Here is a 22,988-nt window from a genome sequence, read left to right as displayed (position 1 = left end):
AGGCATTCTCATGTGACCCCTGTACAGCCCCTGGGCGCAGTCTCCACCCCACTGTATGCACAACACACAATCCACTTACAAACCGACAGCTGGCCAATCGCAAGTCTTTTTGACGTGGCTCAGCCCTGTCATGGTGGATCTTAAGGTCGTTCCATGCTGCTGGATCTGCCTAAGGTCGATCTGACAGACTGACAGACTGACAGACTGACAGACTGTCAATGACAGGTTGGACCCTTGCAAAAACTAACTTGATAGTTTGGCACAGAATGATCAGTTCGAAATTATAAGGCATATTATAATGGCAATCAAGTCCTGAGGCATCCTTTATCTCATGCTTGGGAAAGCCTAAACAATTAGCAAATATTTCAACTATACTCCCGGCTTATTATAATATAACCTCTTGTTAGTGTATTAAGAGCCTTGCTTGTGGTGCCTGAGTGACCTGCAATCTCCCCGATCTAGCTTTCAAGAGGCTTCTTACATGCAGTTCAGACCAATCCAAATACGTGTACATATTGTCCCTCTTGCGGGGTTATCCCTGGCGTTGAACATTTGACGAACCCTCCTGCACATGGACGCCTCGTGCCATACTGAGCCTCGCCGGTTCAACCTTGTATGACAATGCCAGTAGGATTGGCATGGCATTGCAAATACAAGTGTATCTTTTGTAAGTAATCACCTGCTGTATAGTTTTCAAATATAATTTTGTCTGCTAAACATATTCCCCTTTGCAGCAATTGACACATTGCGGATATTTCAATGTTTTGCGCAAATGCGCACTTAAATAACACACTAGATCACAGCAATCATCCATGCGGGCCAACAACTAGTTACCTTGTCTTGTCAGAAAACTGCGATATTCTCTCTTCTTTTCAAGTCCAGGTGTCAATCCAACTTAGATGTACAAATCTTGATGTATATTTCCACAGAGACTCAACTGCTGATTGTGGTTGAGCCAATATCTGCACTAGAATCTGCGCTATCTTTCTATTTCAATCCGTCGAGACTATTGCTTATCTTCCACTACTATGACTTTCTCAGTTGATCTCGAATACATTTAAAATATGGACCCCAGGCTTTCAGCTTCCCGGGCCCAGTGCAACTCTATGCACCTCTGTGACAGCTAGACGTAGAGATCTCCAGGCAGTCAAATCTTTGAGCAACAAGTATACGAGGTGCCTGCGCTTCTCATGTTATCAAAATGGTGTTCAAGGCTATAGCAATGCGTCTTTTCGTGTTTGAATTCGTTTCTTTTCCAGTCTGAAAGACACTCTACCGAATAAAGCTTCTTGACACGCCAACACAACTTCACATACTACGACAACGCACGCTGGTGAGCCCGGAGCAGCAGTCCGAATGTCCGCTTGTCCACCACGTTGGTGCTAACGCTGGCAGTTATCAAGCATCAATAAGCCGTGAAAGATCTGCCAAAGAGCACAGATCAGTGAAATGAAATTAAAAAGAAGCTACCAAGAGACCTATTACTCCGGCGTTCAGAAGGCATTCAGTGGCTAACCCCCAACCTTTATGATACCACGGAAACTCTAGTTTTCTGTTCTGATAAGAAGCTCTGGGACTATCAAGTACTGTTCAATCAAGTACTGCTCAGGAAGGCTGTGCTGAAGTCCCCAAGCTGGTGGTAGAAATGTAAAAGCTTCCAGAGTGAACGTTGGTGAAGAATTTGAACTGAGATGACGGGACCTGGTTATTGCAAAGTGATAAAGGAATGCATTATCAGCCCATTCCCTCCAGAGTTTAGGCTCTCATGCATGAACTTGGACTAGAGTCATCAAGATAAGGTTAATTGAGACGATTGATGGCCACCCCCCTGGTTAATCCTAGTGATTTCTCGTATAAGTGTCCCTTGACCTTCGGAACCACATGACCAGTAGTCTTCAAAGAAATGGAACAACTTAATGCGTGAGTCTTCTTTTCAAGAATTATGTTGTGAATCTTATTCAGTTCCAGCGAGTGTATCGACATCGTCTACTATTAACAAAGTATAGGCCAAAAGTAAGAACAAAAGGAAGAGGCCACCATGAATAAAAAGAAAAGTGTATAACGAGGTTTAACCGCACCCGCTAGATTCCATGAAAAAAAGGTTTCAAAAAGATTCCCACGATTATCTCCTCCAGCAGTCCATGATATCCCTCCAACTGCTTTCGAGGACGCCGCTTCTTCCAATACTTTTACCCAGTAATAAGTCTCATCCCCTCCGGAGTCAGAGTCTTTAAAAACCACACCTCATACGCCGCGTCATGCAGTAAGGGGAAAACCCACAGTCCTTCCCCTCCAATATCCCTACTTGATTGCTCCCTGGCAAGACAGAGCATGTCGAAACAGGCTGAAGACACAACTTGAAACAAGCTGCTTTCTCAGTCACAAAAAAAGGTAGCTAGCAGAATCTGCTAGTTTTCGTATAGTTTAGCAAAATGGTCGTCCTATCCTATCGAGCTATCATCGAATTTCAAAGACACCATTAGAAGAAAGCATGTTGAATTTAAGCTTGCTTGGGCTTGGGACGAGGGAGACCCTGCTCTCGGCGAGTCTTGAGATCGATCTCGGCGAGGCCCAAGCTGGCATTGTAAAGCTGAACGCAGTTGATGAACTGCTTGAGGAACATAAATGGAAAGCTAACCCCGGCAATTATCCAAGGTACTGTAGAATCCATCTTGTTCGCACGTGCAAGCTCGAGAGCAGCAGGGCTGAAGGGGTCGGGGAAAATCTGGGCGAGGATCGAAGTGTTGACTTGAGCACCAGCCTGAAGCTCAGCACCGACAGTCTGGATGGGCTTGATGAGGTAGGGCGAGACAAGAGGAGACGAGAAGCACAGGAGGTAGAGAGCGATGAAGAAGAGCTCGTTGAGGGCGCAAAGGGCAAAAAGGACATTCTAGACGCAATCAGTATATGACACAGGTGCCAATGTTTAAAGATGCATACCTTGTTGGTGTAGTAGAGGCGCAATAGCCAGTTCTTGCTCTCGTCAATGCTTTTGTGGCTGGCGTTGGTGCCTGAGACAACAAGGGTAGCATACATATGCATGTAATGGCTGGCAAGGTCAAGAGCAATCAAGCCCTGGAAAACAATGGCCCATCGAGGGAAGGCGGAGGAGAGAAAGACAATAAGACAGGCTGTAGTACAGCGATCTGTGACCATATCAAGAACAGCGCCAAAGCGAGTGGACTGTTCGTAGATACGCGCGGCGTAGCCATCGAGAGCATCGAGGAGACATGAGACGCTGTAGAGAAACGAGCAAGTACGAGGATGGAGGGGCATGTAGTAGAGTGACGCGATAGCAAGGACGATGCGCGCGTAGCCTGAGCAATCGTTAGCAAGCCTTGACTTGATTTGGAGAATGATTTTTCCTTATCATACCAATAATGTTGGGGATGAAAAGGAAGATGTTCTCGCGAGGGGCATCGTCCGAAGCATCCGCGACGCCGTTGGCAGACCCGTTACCGTTGGATCTGACTTCAGGCTCGGAATCAGAGGAAGGGTTTTGGGCCTTTGCGGCCTGTCGTCGGGTTTGTGGGCTCATGGTGTTAATGAGGTTTCGTTTTATTGTATGTTGAAGGTGAAGCTTCGAGTTGTCGTGATTATCAAGGTGGTGTGGCTTATCATGCAGCGGCGGAGTTTGGGTCGAGATAACGGACAGAATCTGCGAAAGGGGCAGGGATTACTCGGCGCTGTTGAAGCTATCGAAGAGGCCAAAGAGAATTTATAGGTACTAGGGTTTGTCGCGTTTCGTGAGAGGCTAACAAAAGAGACTCGTGAAGGATGTCAGAAGGAGTGGATGTGAAGGAAGAAAAATAGAATCTAGGAAGAAGCTCCAAAAACTCGAATTGAGTCGAGCGGAGGAAGTCAATGGGTGATGACGAACAGCGGAAGGCAAGGTAAGCTTAGGTTAGAGGCTCCCTTTCCATGAGATGCTCCCGCCAAGCGAACAACAGGGGGTGGTTTTTCGGTAGTCTCGGACATGTTTAGAGCTTGGCCGTGTGTAAATTCAGCGGCTTGGTGTGCTGATTTGCCCGCTTTCCACTGGCGGAGAGCTCCAAATTTGCACCAGTCGCAGATTGATCCCCTGAAATTGATATCCGCTCATGGCAAATTGTCAGCTTAGAAAGAGGGCGCTTACTCCACTTTCAAGGTCAATTTCTTGGATGGATATTTGCCAATGATGAACAACTCATCATCTCACTATCAAGACGTATGATTTGCTCATGAAAGTCTCGAGATCCAAGGTTGCCAGTCGTATTGATTGTGAACGCGACCTCGGCTTGCAGAGACAACATATGTTTTTCCATGTCATGTCATGACTTCAGTTGTCTCATCGAGACATCGAGTTATATCCGGCTAACATGCGTAGTCGAGACGTCCGTCGCACTGGTAATAATGCCAGAACAGATAGAGTGGTGATCACTCTAACATGGATTAAATGCATTAGCGGCAAAATATTCAGATCACGGCCCCTATGATTGCCGCGGTCGTGGTTTGTATAGATAAAATTGAGCTTCAAGAGCCTTCAAGTCCCAGCACAATATATGTATTTAGTGCTTTTTCTTTGACTCCTTATGATCCCTTGTAATGACAGTTGGTTCTTGATCACCGTGAACCCGGCTATCATGACACCTTAAGCCACAGCAATCGTTACTGAGATCAAGATATATGCGCGGTGAGAGCATTAGACTATTAAGAACTCATTCAGTTGCAGACATTGTCGTACGGACCCCGCAACCTTATTCATGAATGCGAGTCAACACATGGCACTATAAGTTGATGAGTAAAACCGTGGCCTTAAACCCGCGAGTCGAATACCTCGCGCTTTGTTCAAACCCTCAAACACCCCGCAGACTCAAGACTGCAACTCTACCGGTGGAACCGTCGATTCAGCTGCGTCGACAGCCTCGCTTCAACAGAGTTCGACTGGGGCAGACTATTGTTGTCAGTGGCTGAGCAATCATGATACTATATGAGCGACTAATCCCGAGTATCCCTAGGACCGTGACCTTGGTCACAATTCACACCAATATGCACAATGACACTTCGACGGCTCAGTCCAAATCTCCAACTCGTTTCCAAACTCCAAAGCAAACACTTTTATGATATCTAGGGTCTCTCTGACTTGGAGCCCCAACGCGCCTCGCTTCGGAACGACTCCCACTTCCCGTCCCGTCTGGATATATTTCTTCGTAGCTTTGGCTAGAACTGTGGTAGTCGCGCGCCAAGCAGTATTGAATTGCTTGACTCTGTGAGCCATGCAATCAGTCTGATTGTGGCGGTCGACTAGACTCATTAGTTTGCGGGACTTTCAACTGCACGTTGACAAAGGCGGTAGTCGGCAACTGAAGTGTTCCCGAGTTGTCAATTGTCGCTTCTCACTGGTATAAAAAACGACGAATATCAGTCGGTTGGTGGTTTTACGAGCTGCAGACACGCCAGAGGTCTGAAAATTCTAAATAGACTCAAGGGAGCTAGCGACAGGCGTAGCTTAGCAGAAACCGGTAATCGTGTCAAGAGCAATTTCCAGAACAGTCCTCCATCTGTTGCATTAGGTTTTCCCGACTGTGATAGATATTCGGGAGTTCCGGAGAGTGGAGGGACTCACGGCATAGCCGAGACACCAGGCAGTATGTACCGTACAGTAGTGCGGCACGCAGATGGGACCCTTGTTTTGCTTGAGGAGCTTGTTGAGTGCTTGCGTTGAGGTATGTATGTATGCTGTAAGGTTAACTTTGCCAGGGTTCAAGTGTAGGAGTTTTGGTTGTCACTCGCGGGCGGGAGGCTAAGAAAGGCAAAGTCTGGGGACGGCGGATCCTGACCCTGCCGACGATCTTGGGACGGTCATGATGAAGAGCCCGAGCTTGAGACTTGATAGTCTGGGGGAGGCAGTTTGTCGTGGCTAGCTGGGCTGCCAAGTTGAGCAGGGGAGAGGTTAACTTAGACAGAGCTCTTAGCTTGGAATCAGCCCTCAATCAGAGTTGATAATTAGTCGTTGGTGATAAAACGGCGGTGCCTTGCAGCAGCGAAAACCAAAAACCCCATGTCAACTGAAGCCGCTACTGCAGCTAGCTCACCTCACTGCCGGTTGCTCCGTTCCGTCGTTGCGTCTCATCACAAGTGACAGATACTTTAGCAGCGAGTCTCGGTGCGTACCGCAATCTTATCCACCGGCAAGCTATTGCCAGGGTTTGTATTTGTGCCAGTCGGATTCAATCCAGGTACTCAGTTGAGGTACGCCAGGTACCACGCCCAAGGATATGGGCTCTCTGTATCGTCCCGTTTTCCCGTCTCGTCGTTTCGGTAAGTCGTCTTAGCTTCGTGAGCTACTAACAACATGTACCAGACAGGCAGGCAACGCGCATCTGGAGACGGTCAGGTTGATGTAAAGCCATGTACCTGGGGTTCTGTGGATCTTGACGTTGTACTCCGTGAGTTAGGTTAGTTGTCATGTCACCCTTAATCCCTCGCTGGCTCCGGTTTGAAGGACCGCTGAAACGGGTGTTTGCGGCAATAGTGTAGATGCCGGGTAACTCAACCAGGTCACTTGGAGTTTGGAAACTCAGAGTGATGACCGTAGTCTAACCGCCTCATACCTGGGAGATGATCCCTCTGTGGAGCTTGGTGATGTTCTGTGTTGATACATCACCTGCAGTCAGGTCAGTATCGTAAAAACCATCAACTTTTTGATACATAGCCACTCCCACGGTTAAAAGCATCAATCCACCATGGCAAAGCCTCCCGCCTCTTGGGCTGTCTTGAACAGATCATTAAGCCAGGATTGGTTGTGATCATCTCGCCCTATTTCTCTAGTTTCTGATCCCTGATCCGCAAAGTGCAGCGAAGGCCAAACCCTACCCGGATAGCCGACGTTGGACCTGGTCTCAACAACAGGCGTATGCTTGTTCGATTCCTCTAAAATCAGATGATTTTTGGGGTTTCGTGTCTTTGTTCATCCACCAAGCTTGTCTTGAATTGGCTTCTCGACTTGTCCGACTTAGTGCCCCCCCACGATACACGTCACTGACGGTATGGATCTAGGTATGGGGGCATGGGTCCTAGGGCTAGGAAGAATTTGTTTCCATATGGTCAGGATGAGGAGAGGACGTTTTTTTGTTTTTTTTTTTCAGTTGAGCATTGTTTCACTGAGCAATGGCGAATAGAGAGGACTTGTAGACAAGGTGTAGACATGTAGTTATACATATCGGATTACTTCCGACCAATTCCCCAAAGAAGGATTTATTTGCTTGCCGTTTCAATTGGCTGGTTCTTCCTTACAGTCTTCCACTGCGAAGATGGATGGATGGGTGTCAGTCCTTGGCCTTGTCCGCTCCGGCTAAAAGAGAACTACCAGGATAAGTTTGAGTTTCAAGCTTTGGATCGTCCATATCAGTGCTATTCTAGCCATTTTCTTTGAATTGCTGTCAAACATCCTTGCCCCTGTTCCTGTCTGAGTACATACAGTAGTGCCTCTACCTAGTGCGTACATGTTGCATTTGCCGCCTGTTACAGTAAAAAAGAGACACTCTTGTTGATCCCTGTTTGACGCCACGCCTGTACAGTACCTACCTTCAACCTCCGAATGCCTACCTTGGTACTTACTTTCTGGCTGCGTTTGAGCCTCGGGCCTTAAAAAGGTGTTAGCTTGTTACGAGTCTCGAGGTTCAGGCGCCTTTTCGCTTCACGTTGGAGCTAAGCTAAGGTACCCTAGCACTAGCACCTAACTTACCTTAGGTGGTAGTGACCCTCTCGCCTCACCTTCAGTGCCTTTTAGTTGGTTGGTTCCATAGGTCACTTTTGTTTAAGTCGAGCTGTGGATCGTCACTTTTCACTTTTTACCTTTCACCTCTCACCTACAGTCTCTTCTTAACTACCCCCATCCCATCCCATCCCGTGTCATTCTGCGAAAGGTCTTTTACTTCAAACCTCCTCCTCCTTCCTCTTGACTCGCTCTCTTTCCTCTCCTCTCTCCTCTCCTCTCCTCTCTCTCCTCATAATTCTCCTCCCACTCCCGATCGACATTCCACCCATTTACGCCTCACATTGGACGACACTTTCAGTCGAGACCCATTCGGCCGAAGCTAATAAGATCTTCACCCCTCGTTCCTATCTGTGGCTCTTGTGTCCGTTTTTTTCGATCCCCCCCAGCTTCCCCTCTATCAAGCGAAACCGCCACCTGCGCCAGGTTGACTAGATCGTTGTGAACTTCTTTGTGAATTGGCCTAGTCTCGAGGTTGCCCAAAACTTGCGACTTAGATCCACATACGATTTAGTTAGTGTATCTGAACTCGCTCCCCAGTTCGGGTCACCGTCTTTTCCGATACCTTTGTTCATATCAAATTGATCTTCGAACAAGCTTTACCGTATCATGTCGCCGCATCCTACCCTCAAGGCGACTTTCGCCAGTCGAGCTGAGACAGCTACCCATCCTCTCAGTCGACATCTCTACAAGCTCATGGACCTCAAGGCCTCGAATCTCTGCCTCAGCGCCGATGTCGCAACCGCTCGCGAACTGCTCTACTTCGCCGACAAGATTGGTCCCTCCATCGTCGTTCTCAAGACGCATTATGACATGGTTGCCGGCTGGGACTTTGACCCTAGGACAGGTACTGGTGCCAAGCTCGCCTCACTAGCGCGCAAGCATGGTTTCCTCATCTTTGAGGATCGCAAGTTTGGCGACATTGGCAATACGGTCGAGTTGCAGTATACTAGCGGTACTGCGCGCATCATCGAGTGGGCACACATTACCAATGTAAATATGGTTCCAGGCAAGGCATCGGTTGCATCTCTGGCCCACGCTGCCAATCGATGGCTCGAGCGGTACCACTACGAGGTCAAGACATCTATCAGTATTGGAACACCCACCGCCAGTCAACTGGACGAGGATAGCGAGCGTTCAGACAACGAGAACCAGAAGGACACGCCGGAACCTGCTCGCGCTGACAGCGGCCGAAAAGGTAGCATTGTTTCCACCACCACCGTCACCCAGCAGTACGAGTCGGCCGATTCACCGCGCCTCGTCAAGACGATTCCTGAGGGCGATGAGACGGTATTCCCCGGCATCGACGAAGCGCCGATCGAGAGAGGCCTGCTTATTCTGGCACAGATGTCGAGTCAAGGCAACTTCATGAATAAGGAATATACACAAGCATGTGTAGAGGCCGCACGGGAACACAAGAGCTTCGTCATGGGCTTTGTCTCACAGGAGTGCCTCAACACAGAACCCGAGGATGACTTCATCCACATGACCCCCGGCTGCCAATTGCCCCCTGAGGGCGCGGATGAGAATGAAGCCATCAAGGGTGATGGCAAGGGTCAACAGTACAACACGCCACAGAAGATCATTGGTATTGCCGGTGCGGACATTGCCATTGTTGGACGCGGTATCATCAAGGCAAGCGATCCCGAGGAGGAAGCTGAGCGATATCGGTCCGCGGCATGGAAGGCTTACACGGAGCGGGTTCGTTAAGAAGCGAAAACGACTGGAAGTCGGGACGGCCTTGAGGTTTTTCGCGCGGTAGACAGGCTGCACTGGAGTTATCGAGACATCTAGTGGGTCTGACGTGAATATCATGACTACATGCAGTATCCATGGAGTAACTCACTTACAAGAGAAATGAGACTTGGTTCCCTGATTGGGAACATCATCTAAGCACTAGACCTCCTCATACTGCATAAGCGTGGTTGCTCTATACAGTACATGCATCAATGAGACCAAGTTCAACACAACATTACGAGAATGATTATCGGAAAAGATACGAAATATATATTGCAATGGCGGAATAATTCGGTTCCTTGCGTGTGCTTACAATGCACTTCTTGTCGACCGTTAGAGCTAGCTAATCCACTCCAACCGCGCATTTCCATTTCTTCCTTCAATAACGTGGGTCCATTCAAAGATGCACAGGGCTGAATTCCATTCTTGTAATGGATGCCCCACAATCAAAGTGACGCCGTTTTCTTGGAAGTCCGGAGTTAAGTGAAGAGGACTTTGAAAGCTGATCCTCGTCCGCCGAGATCAGCATAGACCTTCCCATACTCCACCTAAATATTGACCTCTAGTCTCCAAATTTCTGGATCTCATACTAGGTCCTTTTACCATAACGTTGCATATTTGCTCCTAATTAGTATTCCCAAGTGATCAATCATTCATATCCGTTTCCGAAGAAGCCGACATGACAGCAGCAACTGAGGATGCTGATGGTCCGCGTCTGAGGAAGAGAAGACGTATTGTCATATCGTGCACTGAATGCCATCGAAGAAAGCAGAGGGTCCGTAACTATGAGACTACGATACATTTGTCTGATACAAGAAATATTTGACTGAATACATATCTAGTGCGACCGCGAACAGCCATGCGGCAATTGCAAATCTCGAAACAAAGAGTCAGCTTGTATTTATGAAACAGGAGCTCCAACGGCCAAACAGAGCAAGCAAACAACAAAAACAACGCCGACTTATTCGGATACATTCACTAACCAAGCCGAGCCATCGCCGCCCCGGTCTGTTGACTTATCGAATGAAAGGCTAGGCGAGCCTCTGTCATCTAAGGTAGCTGACTGGGGGTACGCTCACAATGGCGCGTCTACCATGGGTATACTCAAACGCATCGAGACTCTCACAGACGGTGAGGATGGGCCCCCGGATCTAACATCCCGTGATTCCTCTGGGGGCTCTCCCGGCAAAGAGCTTGCGTTGAGGGAAAAATACAAGTCTATAATTCGGCAACTACCTGCCCGGAATTACGTCGAAAAACTCGTCGAGATGTACATGCGCGGCTTCAACTGGCAGTACTACCCAATCGACCCTGACATTTTTTATGCACAACTCCACGAGTGGAACTCGTTGCCGTTCTCTGTATTCTCAGATGTCGGTCCCCGCGGCTTGAACCCTGAACTGCGAGCCTTTCCAGCGGTTGTATTTCAAATCATAGCGACGGCCCTTCTCCTATTGCCTGAGAAGCCAGATTCCACATTCGACTCGCTCAAATTTGCTGGGGGCATGAGATTCGAAGACTTAGCTGTCGAGTATAGCGAGTCAGGGCAGGCAGTTCTTGACCTTTTGGGGAAGAAGAACTTGTCTCTGTCTGCAGTGCAAGCACAATTTCTCAGGGCGTCATTCCACAAGTTTACGGCAAAGGTTACAGATGCAGTAAGTCCCTGTTAGGAGATGGTGCCTAGAGAAGCGTCGACTGATGTTGGGTAGTGGCACACCATCGCAATTGCGATTCGCGATGCTCAGGACCTAGGGATGCATCGTGACAGCTTAGATCCCAGACCAAAGGACGCAAGCACCGAGAGTATATTAGAGAATCAATGGCTGATTCAACGGAGGAGAAGGATTTACATCCTGCTCGCCATCTGGGACCTTAACTGTGCCATGATTCTTGGACGTCCAGGAACCGTTGACTGGAATCAGACTCTTCCTACACCTCCAGTTGACGCGCCTATACCTCAAGATCGCACCAAGATGCCAGTGGTTCCTCGAAGCGAAGATGATCATCCTACACCAATTACTCGACTCTTGTGGAACTACGAACTCTGTGGGCCTTTGCGGGCAATTCAGAACCTTGAAGTCGACGGTTCATACCCCATGGACCCTGCAAAGATTGATGAGATTCACCAAGGTATTTTAAATCTCGATAAGAAGATTCCTGCTTCCTTTCGAATGGAGAACCCTGATACGCGGTGGGACCACTTACCAGAGGCGCACTGGTATCCGGCAAATCGATTCTACTTTGCGAGTCTTCATGAGTTCAGTAAGATGGCTCTTCATAGGCCCTTTATCTTCAATCGCCTTGAGAGTCGAGTAGAGGCTATTCATGCGAGTCTGAAAACTCTCGAAATTCAGAAAATGACATTCGAAGGTTTGCCCCCAGACTCGTGGAGGAACTTCATGTTGTTTTTCGCTAGTTTCGATGCGATTGTACTCCTGGCTTCCGTGTATATCTTATTTCCACGTGAGCACACGGAATACACCGACAAGACGATAGATCACTTTCAATGGACGATCGAACGGTTTTCGGCCATTCAGGAGCGTAATCCGCTGGCCAAGTCGGCTCAGGGCGTGCTCAGAGCTATTGTTGCTCGATTCAAGAGAGCGATGAACAAAGCCCAGGCTGGTTCCTTGCCATCTCTAGCTCCTAGCTCCTCGGCGGGATCGATCAAAGCAAACGCAGTTTCGACACCAGGTAGCTCATCTTTAGGCAGCGGTGAGTTTCCGGGGCTGGACTCGGCATGGATAGTTCCTTCAGTGGACAACCTGAATGCGATGGCCCCTTTCTTTCCGACAGGAGATCTTGTTTACAATGACCTTACAGCGGGCCCCGGCATGACTATGCTTCCTCTACCCCTGCAAAGTGGCCAAGGAGATATTGGCAACTATTCCATGTGGCAATTTGGAGGTGGATGGGGGGATGATACTGTTTGGCAAATGCTGAACCAGTTCCCTGCTGCGACGGACGGGAGCATTCCCGACATCATCTAGGGTCTTGAAAATGCCAGATTGTCGAATCTTGTGGTAGACTCACCGTGCAAACAGTGAGCGTGTAGGCTCTCCTTGATTTCACAATAGTCGGTAGTCTTCTCTGTTTCATTGGTTAGGATTGGCTCATAGCCTGATTTCACATTTCACATTTTCCAACACTTGAGGAAGAACTAGTTGAAACATGGATGAATCAGACTGAAATACTTGAGAACTCAGAAATCGCCAGAGCCTGATTTACTGCCACAGAATAAGCTGCCTAGGCTGCACAGATTTATGAGTGTATCAAGGCAGACAGCCTGTCGTATCTCACAGTGCCTAATAAGGTAGACTATATTCTCCATTTATACGAATGGCCGCTCGAAGTCTAAAGCTACAGCCATTGTGATACAGAATAAACGGGCATACGCTTGAATGAGACAGTATGCCTCAGGGCTTGCCAGCTCTGGCAGTCCATAGTGGCAAGGCGTTCTAGACAATGCAGTTGCACGCGTACGGCAATAGGGGCGGCTCTTGATTGGACAGGCAATATCTTTGACACGCGGAGCATGTCGCTTGCACGGGTGTCTGCATGATCAGGCTGAGGGCTTGAGACCCACGGCACGGATAGGCTGTCAGATAGACGGACACTGCTGTTGGGGGCCTCAAGAACCGATGTTGGTCTGTTGTGGCACCTACTGTAACCCGAAAACCAACGCTGTCATTTTTTGTCTGCTGTGGTGGTGGCGAATAGTGAAGTCTTGTGCTTGCTTTACATACGGCTGGATGTATTAATCGCCGTATGTGAAATAACATCCACCGGGTTACATTGGAGGCGTTGCGCAGGCCTTGGGATAACTAAAGATTATTCAAGTTCTGTGTGAATATAAGACTGGATACCTAGCCAAAGATGTTTTTGGTCCATGGAAAGATCAGGAAATCATAGAATATATGTTGAGCAAAGTGTATGAGTGTCTTTGAGGTCCCGTGTTTTTGTCTCAGCGCTAACCGTAGACGAATCAATGAGATGACAAGGCGTTTTCCAGATCAAACGGTAACTAGAGTGGAGTTTGACTATATGTAAGGCGAATCGACATAAAAAGCCGCACACTTGCACAGTCACACACAATTAAATTTGTATGCCGAAATATAAACAGATTTCAGGAGGGGAGAGAAACGAGAAACCAGGATTTTGATTTAGTATTGGCTTCCTGAGTCCAACATTTCGCACCCAATCATATATTCACACCTGGAAAGATGGGAGTACCTTTTGTAGTTCTTTCCATTGATTTGTGTCGTCCTTCTATCAATAGGTAGGTGCGAGGCGTGAAATTTGAGCCAATCAGATTAACCTGGGGTTCGATCTTTCACCTTTGGCGCGCGTCTCCACTGTGGATCTGCACCTGCAGCTTGCATGGGCAAAGCCGTGGGCTGATGATCCCTGTCTCAGGTCTGCTTAACTGTGATCGCTGGCGGGAAGGAGCCAAGTGTGCTATAATAAATCATCAATTTTAGTACCCAGGTATGAAATATAGCAGATTAGTGAATGCAGTTCCCAGTTACACTCCCTTTTCATTTGCAGATTTTAGATTCGTGCATTTCAGAAATCCGCAAATTTACTTTTATCATAAGACTTAATTCCGTTTCCATGATACGTCCTTTTGCAAGACATTTAAGTCCCGGTTATAAATAAGGCTGTGCTTAACTTTTATGTCACCACATTTTAGCCAACCCAACTTCGGCTTTTATCGAGGCAAGGTCGCAAGGAACACGACGTTAAAAAAAAAAGTTTTTGCGAAAAGTTGCACACCAAATCTAACTCGATCGCATTCAGTTGATTGATATAGGATCAACGTCAACGTCATCTTCTTTCTTTATCAACGATTTTCCGTCTCTGATTCGACCCGATCAAAGTAGCTTCCGGTTGCCAATAACAGTGTCGAATCAAGAGCTCAGCTCGTTTGATTGCTTGCTTGCTTTTCTCGGCAACTGAACTCACTGACTCTTCTTTCCTCGTCTCATCTCCCCCCAAACGTGCATACTACCTTACCTTACCTTACCTTACCTGCCGCTACCTCCCGTTGCCTTTCCCTTCCCTTCCCTTCCCTGCCTTACCTTACCTTAAGGTACCTTACCTACTTTTATACTCGCACTGCGCTGCACTGCACTGCACTTTCCTTTCTCCCACCCCCATACAACCCAATCCCCTTGCGCCGACGGAGAAAGGGTACCTACCTAAGGTATCTACTACCTTGCCTTACTTATTAGGGTGTGCAGGTTGTTGGCTGGGTGCGTGCAATTACAGGGCCAACAGCTGATCTTTTTCCTTTGTTCTCCCATTTATTATCCAACTTTCTCATTATCGAGAAGTCTGACACGCGCCTTTCACCAACTCGTGTCTTCGCGCTACAAGAGACCTCCAAAATGGCATCCAATACTCAAATGAATGACTTGGTCAGTCGATTTAATGCTCTCCAGGCTCGAGAAATGCCCGAGCAGAAATATATCAAGGTCTGAATTCCGCCCCCGGTACTTTCTGCAGTATCCTCCTTGTGACTTCGTGTTGTCCGATCATTTCTGACTCTCATAACAGGACCTTGTAGAAAGAATGCATGCGCTGCAACAAACAAATCATGTCCTCCAAGAAAAGCTTGCCGACGCTAACTTGGGTTTGAATCATATGAGCCAGCTCCGCAAACTCTATGAAGGCACTCGATTGCAATGTGAAATGCTCACTTCGGATCTTAGTCACATCAAGGTACATATATGTCGCTGTGCGCACAGAACGCAGAAGCTAATGTGTTCAGGGTGTTAATAACTATGTCTATATAATCATGGACGGCAATGGACTCATTGTACGTTCGATCTCGTCTTGTCTAATCTCATCCAGCTCGTCTTCTCGAAAGGTTGTCCATCGTGAAAGAAATCCTCGCTAACTACCATGCAGTTCGATAATCGCTTTATCAAGCAAGGCCGCGAAGGTGGTCAGCAGGCGGCGCAAGCTCTGCATCTCGCGGTAACGAGGCTTTGTCCTAGCCTGCCATCTTCGTTCGAAATTTTCTGCGACGTTCTGGTCAACATTGCTGAGATGGGCCGGGCCCTTGTGAATGATGGCAGCATTGATGACCCAAGTCTTTTTCATGAATTTGCTTTCGGGTTCACAGAGACCAAGTCTTCTTTCAACTTTATTGATATTGGCTTGAATAAAGGAACACTGGTTCGGAAGATCCAAGGTGCGTCCCACGGCTGGTGAAATAATCAGAGACACATTTGACTGACGTGCATAGAAACGGCAACGTGGCATTTGGGATGCTATAACTGTAGACACGTCATGTTAGGCATTGGCCATGGTGCCCAATATGCTCCTTTTCTGCGCAGAGTTAACGAGGCCGGGGATGCCAGAATGTGCGTCTCCCTAATTCTGGGAGAACCTATGGCGCGCGAAATCGAGGCCTGCGGCAACACTGTTTACGCGCTTGACGGCGATATCTTTCGCACGACCAAACTTGTGGATAAGACTTTGATAGAGAACCCGAGTTTGCAGCGTACCGAGGCGACTAAACCAGAGGGTTCACCGGTAGCTCGCGCTGCAACAACACAAGCAGTATTGACGCCTGCTACAAGCACTTCATCCATGTCACCTCCACAAACTTCCTGGGCCAAGATCACGAAAAGCGCTACTCCTCCCCCCAAACTGACCATGCCCCTGCCTCCCAAACAGGACAAGACCAAGCTCGCGAGTAAGACACCTCCTCAGCCAGCTTGGAGCCCTGGACCTCGGGGCCGCGATCCTCCCATCACAGTTGGCATTCCAGCTATGGAAGATATCAAGCGTCGTGAGGACTCGGACAAACTTTGCAACAATCACTTTCTCCGTGGGCCTTGTACCAGAATAGGTGCTTGTACTTTCAACCATACATTCAGGCCGTCAAAAGAGCAGTTGAAGGCACTCGCAATGCTCGCCCGGCAGAACCCCTGCATCAACGGACAAGACTGTGATGTCGACGACTGCATATATGGGCACAATGTGAGTTCTTTCAAATTCCAAAGCCTTTGTTACTACTTGCTCACTTCGTAACTGCAGTGCCCCAATGTAATCAATGGTGTATGCACTCGGTCACATTGCAGATTTAAGGTCGACGGTCATCCCCCGAATACCAAGTTTACCAACAGCAAGATACACGAAAACTAGCTGCATTATGTGTAGCGTTTGCAACAGGTTGCACGGCACTCGGCTGGCACAGTTTCGGACTTGATCTGGTGTACACTATAGTCGCTTCGTTTTTCGATCACACGTTTTTAATATTCATTATACGAAGGGCTAGGAAGTTCTACTATGCCTACGACAGGCTTTGCTACGGAACGGAATAACTGGGCTTCGATAAATTGATTGACTTTACCATCGTACTTTTCAAGTTGCCGATGTGTATTTCTTCATCCTTGGTGAAGGCGCCCGGGTTTTGGTGTGTTGCGTCACTCATAAACTAAATTGAGGGTCTCATAATATTCACCATTCTAAATACTTCATATCTCTAGTTCATGCCCCGATCTTGATGTTCATGGCCCTCTAATTGTAGATCTCAAGCCCTTCTGCTTCTCATGCAAGCGATTGCCAAAGGTTACTTCTAGCCTAGGCTGCCTACTATACCACGAACTGTCTCAATGTCACTTCGGTTGTCAATGATGATCAAATCTCGGATTTTCTGTATTTTCCTCGATAGCCAGATAAGTTTTACTTTATGGAATTCTTGTAGTTAATAACAAAGTTTGCCACTCATTTTGCCCCTGTCTTTCTGACCCTTCATTTTCATACCAATAGGAAGAACTCTCGGTGAGCTCGGTGAGCAACACAACTTTACCTTAAGTACCTATACCCCACATTGAGGCTCATCCCACACCGGGCTTGGGTGAACTTCATGGGCAAAGTGCCACCTTCCATGTCCCACTTGTACCCCATATCTCCCAACCTCACCTCAACCGTTACCGTCCCGAGTCCTTAGGCCTCAATTGTACACCCCCGACGAGTAGCCTTGCCTACCTATATCGAGCTCGGTGTTTTCTCAACTGCTGGAGGATACTGACACTTACCAAACGTCCCTCCAACTTTACCCCTCCTCCTCATCGTCCTCTGGCAACCCACCAAAACCGCAAAAATGTCCCACCCAAGAATAGAAGAGGTGTCGGACAGCGACTTCGACTCTGACCCTGCAGAGGTCGATATTGATGATTTCGCCGACTCCGATATCATGCGCCGAGTCGAACCCTCAGAGGCCGCTTCTAAAACAGTTCCCGCTGCTGCAGCTCCTCCTCGTCAGATGCCCGCCATCGTCCCCGCCGATGCCCCTGCTGGCGGTACCATGCCCGCCTCAGCCGATCGATCTGCCTACGCCGATTTCCAATGTCTCTACCCTGTCTACTTCGATGCATCACGATCCCGTGCAGAGGGCCGTCGTGTGGGCGCAGAACTCGCTGTGAAGGATCCCCTTGCGCGAGAGATCGCAAACGCCTGCTCGAGACTACGCCTACCAACACTCTTTGAACCTGAAAAGGTGCATCCCAAGGATTGGGCGAACCCTGGCCGTGTCAAGGTCGGATTGAAGAAGACGCCTGGCCACCCTGTCAAGAACAAGCATCATTTGTATCGTCTTGTTGCTGAACACCTGCGCGAGAACCCTACGACCGAAGACAGCCCCGGCCTGCGTGTCCGCATCGGAGGCCAGCTACAGCCTGAGGCTGGGAAGCCCTACCCCAAGCCCGCTGTGCCGCGCGGATGGAAGATGGGCGAGTTGGTGCCGTATCTAAGTGCTGCTATGACCGGTGGTGGTGTCTCTGAGAATCTGTTTAAGGATATGATGAAGGAGATGCAGGGTGGCGGAGACCCCATGTCGGCCCTCATGGGCGCACAAGGAGGTGGCGGTGAAGAGAGTAGCAGTGGTGGTAGTAAGAAGAAGAAGGATAAGAAGGGTAAGGGTAAAGCATGAGGGGATCTATTGTCCGGAATGTAGGAGGGTGCCATGATCTGGGAAGGATAGAGATACCCAGCGATCAAGTATAAACAGATGAACAAAAAAGATGAAATGGTTCAAGATTCAATTCCTAAAAGCCCCTGAATGTCAGGAGTGGTTTGGCAAAGCTTGCTTCTGCTATGCAGATTTGCTATTCGTGCTCTCATACCAACAAAATCCACCAGAATTGATGAAAGACAAAGACGAAATCAAGGGGTATGTAATATTCTATAATCATACAGCCAACCGGCCCTGCAGAGCCTCCCATTCCTGTGATCCCACGATCTGGACACCCTTTCCTGAGCCTGACACAACCTTTCCGTCGACGCCGGGCAACTTAATACGTAGACGAGCTGCTGTAGGAGTCTTCTTTCTCCGTTCAGCGTTAGCCGTTTGTCCTTGGAGAACTTGTGCCTTCTTAAGGACCGACTCCTGCCAGGATTCCCAGCTTGCATAGTCCTCCATCTGCTTGGCTGCGTGATACTGCGGCGTTGATCGCACAGGCTTCCAGGCGAGCTTGTCTTGGGGCAGGGAAGAGAAGTCGTAAAGGGAGGCGGAAGACGCCATCTTGACGAGCTCGCCGAGGACATCCTTGCCTTCGGCTGCGATCATGTTACGGCGCTTTTCAGCGACAGAAGTAGGCTTCTTGAGTGGCTCAGCAAGCCACTCGTATTTGTATTGCTCGGATGTACGAGCCCGGCGGTTATCCTCGCGTAGATATCGAACTGCAGACTGCAGACTCTCGATATCTTTCTTGAGGGCATCCATCTCGCGAGCTGTGGCAACGGCTCGTTCCTGGCCTGCCTTGGCTCCAGCAGCATCTGCGCCATCAGCGTAAGCACGGCTATCGCTGGCAATCTTCTTCCACTTATCGCGCTCTGACTCAAGGTTCTTGAGCTCACGATCTTGCTTCTCAATATCTTCCTTGAGGCTACCGATCTGCTGGCCTGAAGCCTCAAGCTCCTCTTGCAGCTTGGCAATGCGATCAATGTTAGCTTGAGCATCACGCATTCTGGACTCGAGCGTCTCGATCTTGAGGACAGCAGTGCTGAGATGCTCATCACGTTGGGCGATGGTACGGCGAGCCTCACTATGCTCCTCTTTGAGGCGACGCAGCTCCTCCTCCGCGTCGACGGGGATGGTCTTGAGAGCCTTGAGCTCTTGCGAACGCAGTCGCCAGGGCGCAGGAGTGACGTCGAACTCTTGAACCTGGTCGAGGTCGGTAGCAAGTGACACCAGGTCACTGATTTGAGTGGTGACGGCTCGCAACTTGGACAAATAAGTAGAGAACAGGTCAGACTCGCTTGATGTGCTGACAGATAGGACTGTCTTGTAAACAGCAGTTTGTACTTCTGCATAGGTGAAGGGCTCAGTGCGGCCCTCGTCGGCAGTGAACAAGCTGTGGATGCCGAGACCAATCTGTCGTGCTAGATCGGCAAGCTCTTGCGTCGCCTCACAACATTGCTCAAACGCTTCGTTGGTGTCTGGCAGTAGAGACAGAGATCGCGTGCGCAAATCCTGGAGGGCCCGGACAGCCTTGGCAGCGATGACCTTTGTGCCTCGAGTATGAGTAACAACCGCCTCAGACTTCTTCGCGAAGTGCTGAGCCAGCTCATCCTCCTCGCCCTCAGCGGGAACCACTCGTTGAACGAGGCCTCGCACGGTGGTAAAGGAAATGGCTGCGGAGTCAAGGTGGCTCTGCATGACCATGGCCTTCATGTGAAGATCGTCAGCATAGTTAGCCAGGCTGTTAGAGATGTGCACCTCTCCCAAGTGAGAAAGGAGAGCAATGGTACGATGCAACTCGTCGGCGCAAGTCTTCTCCTTCAGGTCGTCGCGGCGAAGACCGTCAATCCAGACGTTCAAGGCTCGCTCAACAGGCTCTAGCTCGTGCAGTGCGTTCTGGTACTTGGAGAACTGCTCGATGGTGCAGTGCGTCATGTCGTTGACGAAGCGATCGCACATAGTAGACACCCAGACGAGTTTATCCGAGGCATCACATCCAGCAAACACATCATCCTCGTGTCCAGGATGAGGCTGTCCATTGAGTCGTTCGCGGATGAAGCTGTTGAGGAGGTTCGCTTTGAAGGCCACCCGACGGAAGCGAAGCAGAGAAAGAACAGAATCCTGGTCCTCCTTGTAAGTGTCAGGGAGGAATAGCTTGACCATCTCCAGGTGTTGCTCTGCTTCCTGGGCGTCCAGTCGTCGTAGTTCGAGGTCGATAGTCTTGACTTGAGCCTTGGATGCTGAGATCTGAAGTTTCATGTTGAGATCCATCATGGCCCTGGATCGGTCGTTGAGTTTCTCTGACTCGCCTTCAGTCACAGCTTGTGAGGCCTTCATGTCATCCAGGTCGCTCTGCAGACTTGTCACCAGCTCCCGGAAGCGTGAGAGGGTATATTCCATATCCTCTAGAGACTCTTCTTGCTGAGCAGCTCGTCGAGCCTGCTCAGCAATGACACTGTCCTTGAAGTCGAGTTCTTCTTGCATCTCTTTTTCATTCTGCACATGATTAATCTCGAGCTCGTCGTTGATCTCCTTCAGGCTCTCAAGATCATCAATGACAGCCTTCAACTCTTCGATTTGTTCAGACATGCTCATGTTGCGCTCCGTTAAGTCTTCAATCATGTCTTCAGCACCAAGCGCATTGTCGAGTTGTTGACGTAAATCTTCCACGGCACTTTCTGACTGCTCGAGCTTTCCGCGGCACTTGGAGAATTCCTCCTTCATAGTGTTGAACTCTTTAACGTCTTCCTCGAGCCCTTTAATCTGACCTTTCAGTTGTTCCTCTGTCTCCTGAGTTAGGTCACGTAATCTCACAAGAGCTTCCCTGTATCGTTCGTTCGTCCGTTCCATCTGCAGCCAGCTTGAAGTTGCTCGTTCTTCGGGGGCCATTCCCTTGCTGTACTCTTCGTTCTCTTCCCGCAAAATCTCAACTTCCAATTCCATCTCTTCGGCTTTCTCCTTCAGGGCCTCCAGCTCGGCCTTCAGAACCTCCGCTGTTTCTTCCGCCATTTCCCGGTCGAGTGTTGCTAGTTCTAATATGCTGTCGTGCTCTGCCTGGAGCTCTTCAACGGAATCAAGTCGCATTTCCGCCTCTTTCAGTAACTTCTTCAGCTCAGCATTTTCCTGCTGTTGCGGTTGATATTTTTGTTGCAGCATTTGGATGACGCTCTCGAACTTGTCTCTCTCGCCCTGGACTTTGTCAAGTTGTTTTAACTTGTCTCGATCTTCAGCCCGTTTGCGCTCTAAAACCTTCAACTTGGCCTTCAGGTCTTCGATTTCTCTGCTTGCTGCCGTACTTGCAGCAGGACGGGGTCCGGTGGTCGTAGCTGAAGGTTTTCGTGCCGCAGGGGGTGTGGTTGTTCGCGATGAAGGTCCACCTGTAAGCTTTTCAAGCGCCTTTGTTCTAGCTTGAACAGGGCTCCTGGGCTGAGGTGAAAGAATGTCCCCATTATCCTTAATAGGGGAAGCAATGTCATCTCTGTCCGAGGAGCCTCTTCTTGCTTGCGAGTCGACAGATGTCCGTCTGGCTGCTGAGCTTGGCCGTGATACTGGCCGAGATGCTGGTCGTGGTGGTCCGGCCAAAGACATGCGGCTAGTCGTTGTCCTCGGGGCTGCGGATGCAGCTTTTGCTGTGCCCGACGAAGTAGATACTTGTCTTGTTCGAGCAGTGGGTGGAGGAGGACCCATAGATGTTCGTGGTCCTCCAACTGATGGGCGCGACTTTGCTCCGACGGAAGGGGCGCGCGCATTTGATGGTGTTCCTGTTCGGGATACAGTGGTGCTCGAAGCAGCACTCAACTGCTTTGTGGGAGATTTCGTAGGCGACTTGATCCGGGTTAGCTTTCAACTCAACAGCTGTACCACAGCACCTACTCTTGCAATGCTTGTCGGCCGTGACACTCTAGGTACTGGGCTAGGACTGGGGGCATTGAGACTCTTTCTTCTACCCAAGCCTGCATCCCCTGCCGCACTCGAGGCTCTACCTGAAGTCGGTGCGAAGCTGCTTGGCCTTGCAGCAGGCTTCCGAGCAGGTGGCTTTGGTGTAGGTGCTTGTGCGATAATCTTGGCCATCACAGGTTTGACAAACATGCCATAGCCCATGGGGCAATCAAAGTAACGCTCACCCTGAACGCTTCCATCGTTTTTGCCCGTCTTGGTCTCCAGCTCAACGCCTATCCATTCTCCGACCTGGAAGTGAGTGGTGCCCACGAAACGAACGATGGCCTTGGAGCCATCGTTTAGTTGGACAGTCTGCCCAGGCTTGAAATCCGGCATTATAAGGTGTTGTCGAGATCGTAGGGCATCGTGCCGGCACCGCTAGTACTTGAGGTGTTCTTTAACGGTGTCGAGGAGGGGGGTCGTCGGCCTTTTCTTTGTCTTTGTTGATGCTGTCTCCTGAGGCGCGTACAGTACTAATTAGACGGGAGGGGAGCTGTCTGGGTAGTGCGTAGTGGAGCGGTACTTGAGTTTGGTCCCTAGAGTCGGGGCGCGTTTACCTCCCGGATAAATTACGATGGC

The 22,988-nt window shown here is 49.3% G+C and overlaps 6 protein-coding genes; 4 read left to right on the top strand and 2 right to left on the bottom strand.

Moving 5' to 3' along the window:
* Positions 1–2,500: 2,500 nt before the first annotated feature.
* Positions 2,501–3,538, bottom strand: FFUJ_13392 (related to CDP diacylglycerol-inositol 3-phosphatidyltransferase; the record flags this gene model as incomplete). XM_023576072.1 has 3 exons in its annotated part: positions 2,501–2,890; positions 2,941–3,317; positions 3,376–3,538. 3 exons carry the CDS (start codon positions 3,536–3,538, stop codon positions 2,501–2,503), a joined length of 930 nt encoding a protein of 309 aa, XP_023429279.1.
* Positions 3,539–8,365: 4,827 nt separating this feature from the next.
* On the top strand, positions 8,366–9,466 carry FFUJ_13391 (probable orotidine-5`-phosphate decarboxylase Pyr-4; the record flags this gene model as incomplete). Its single annotated transcript, XM_023576071.1, has 1 exon — positions 8,366–9,466. The coding sequence occupies one exon, from the start codon at positions 8,366–8,368 to the stop codon at positions 9,464–9,466; it is 1,101 nt and encodes a 366-aa protein (XP_023429278.1).
* A 1,121-nt stretch (positions 9,467–10,587) lies between these two features.
* On the top strand, positions 10,588–12,483 carry FFUJ_13390 (uncharacterized protein; the record flags this gene model as incomplete). XM_023576070.1 has 2 exons in its annotated part: positions 10,588–11,148; positions 11,203–12,483. 2 exons carry the CDS (start codon positions 10,588–10,590, stop codon positions 12,481–12,483), a joined length of 1,842 nt encoding a protein of 613 aa, XP_023429277.1.
* Positions 12,484–14,883: 2,400 nt separating this feature from the next.
* Positions 14,884–16,651, top strand: FFUJ_13389 (uncharacterized protein; the record flags this gene model as incomplete). XM_023576069.1 has 6 exons in its annotated part: positions 14,884–14,970; positions 15,053–15,217; positions 15,267–15,314; positions 15,407–15,692; positions 15,747–16,486; positions 16,544–16,651. 6 exons carry the CDS (start codon positions 14,884–14,886, stop codon positions 16,649–16,651), a joined length of 1,434 nt encoding a protein of 477 aa, XP_023429276.1.
* Positions 16,652–17,612: 961 nt separating this feature from the next.
* On the top strand, positions 17,613–18,440 carry FFUJ_13388 (related to signal recognition particle protein Sec65; the record flags this gene model as incomplete). Its single annotated transcript, XM_023576068.1, has 1 exon — positions 17,613–18,440. One exon carries the CDS (start codon positions 17,613–17,615, stop codon positions 18,438–18,440), a length of 828 nt encoding a protein of 275 aa, XP_023429275.1.
* Positions 18,441–18,698: 258 nt separating this feature from the next.
* FFUJ_13387 (probable dynactin (150 kDa dynein-associated polypeptide) ro-3) lies at positions 18,699–22,745 on the bottom strand (the record flags this gene model as incomplete). XM_023576067.1 has 2 exons in its annotated part: positions 18,699–22,295; positions 22,344–22,745. 2 exons carry the CDS (start codon positions 22,743–22,745, stop codon positions 18,699–18,701), a joined length of 3,999 nt encoding a protein of 1,332 aa, XP_023429274.1.
* Positions 22,746–22,988: the final 243 nt, after the last annotated feature.

The sequence above is a fragment of the Fusarium fujikuroi genome, chromosome FFUJ_chr04, assembly GCF_900079805.1.
Source record: "Fusarium fujikuroi IMI 58289 draft genome, chromosome FFUJ_chr04".
In the NCBI taxonomy this organism is placed as follows: domain Eukaryota; kingdom Fungi; phylum Ascomycota; class Sordariomycetes; order Hypocreales; family Nectriaceae; genus Fusarium; species Fusarium fujikuroi.
This window is presented reverse-complemented; position numbering and strand designations above follow the sequence as displayed.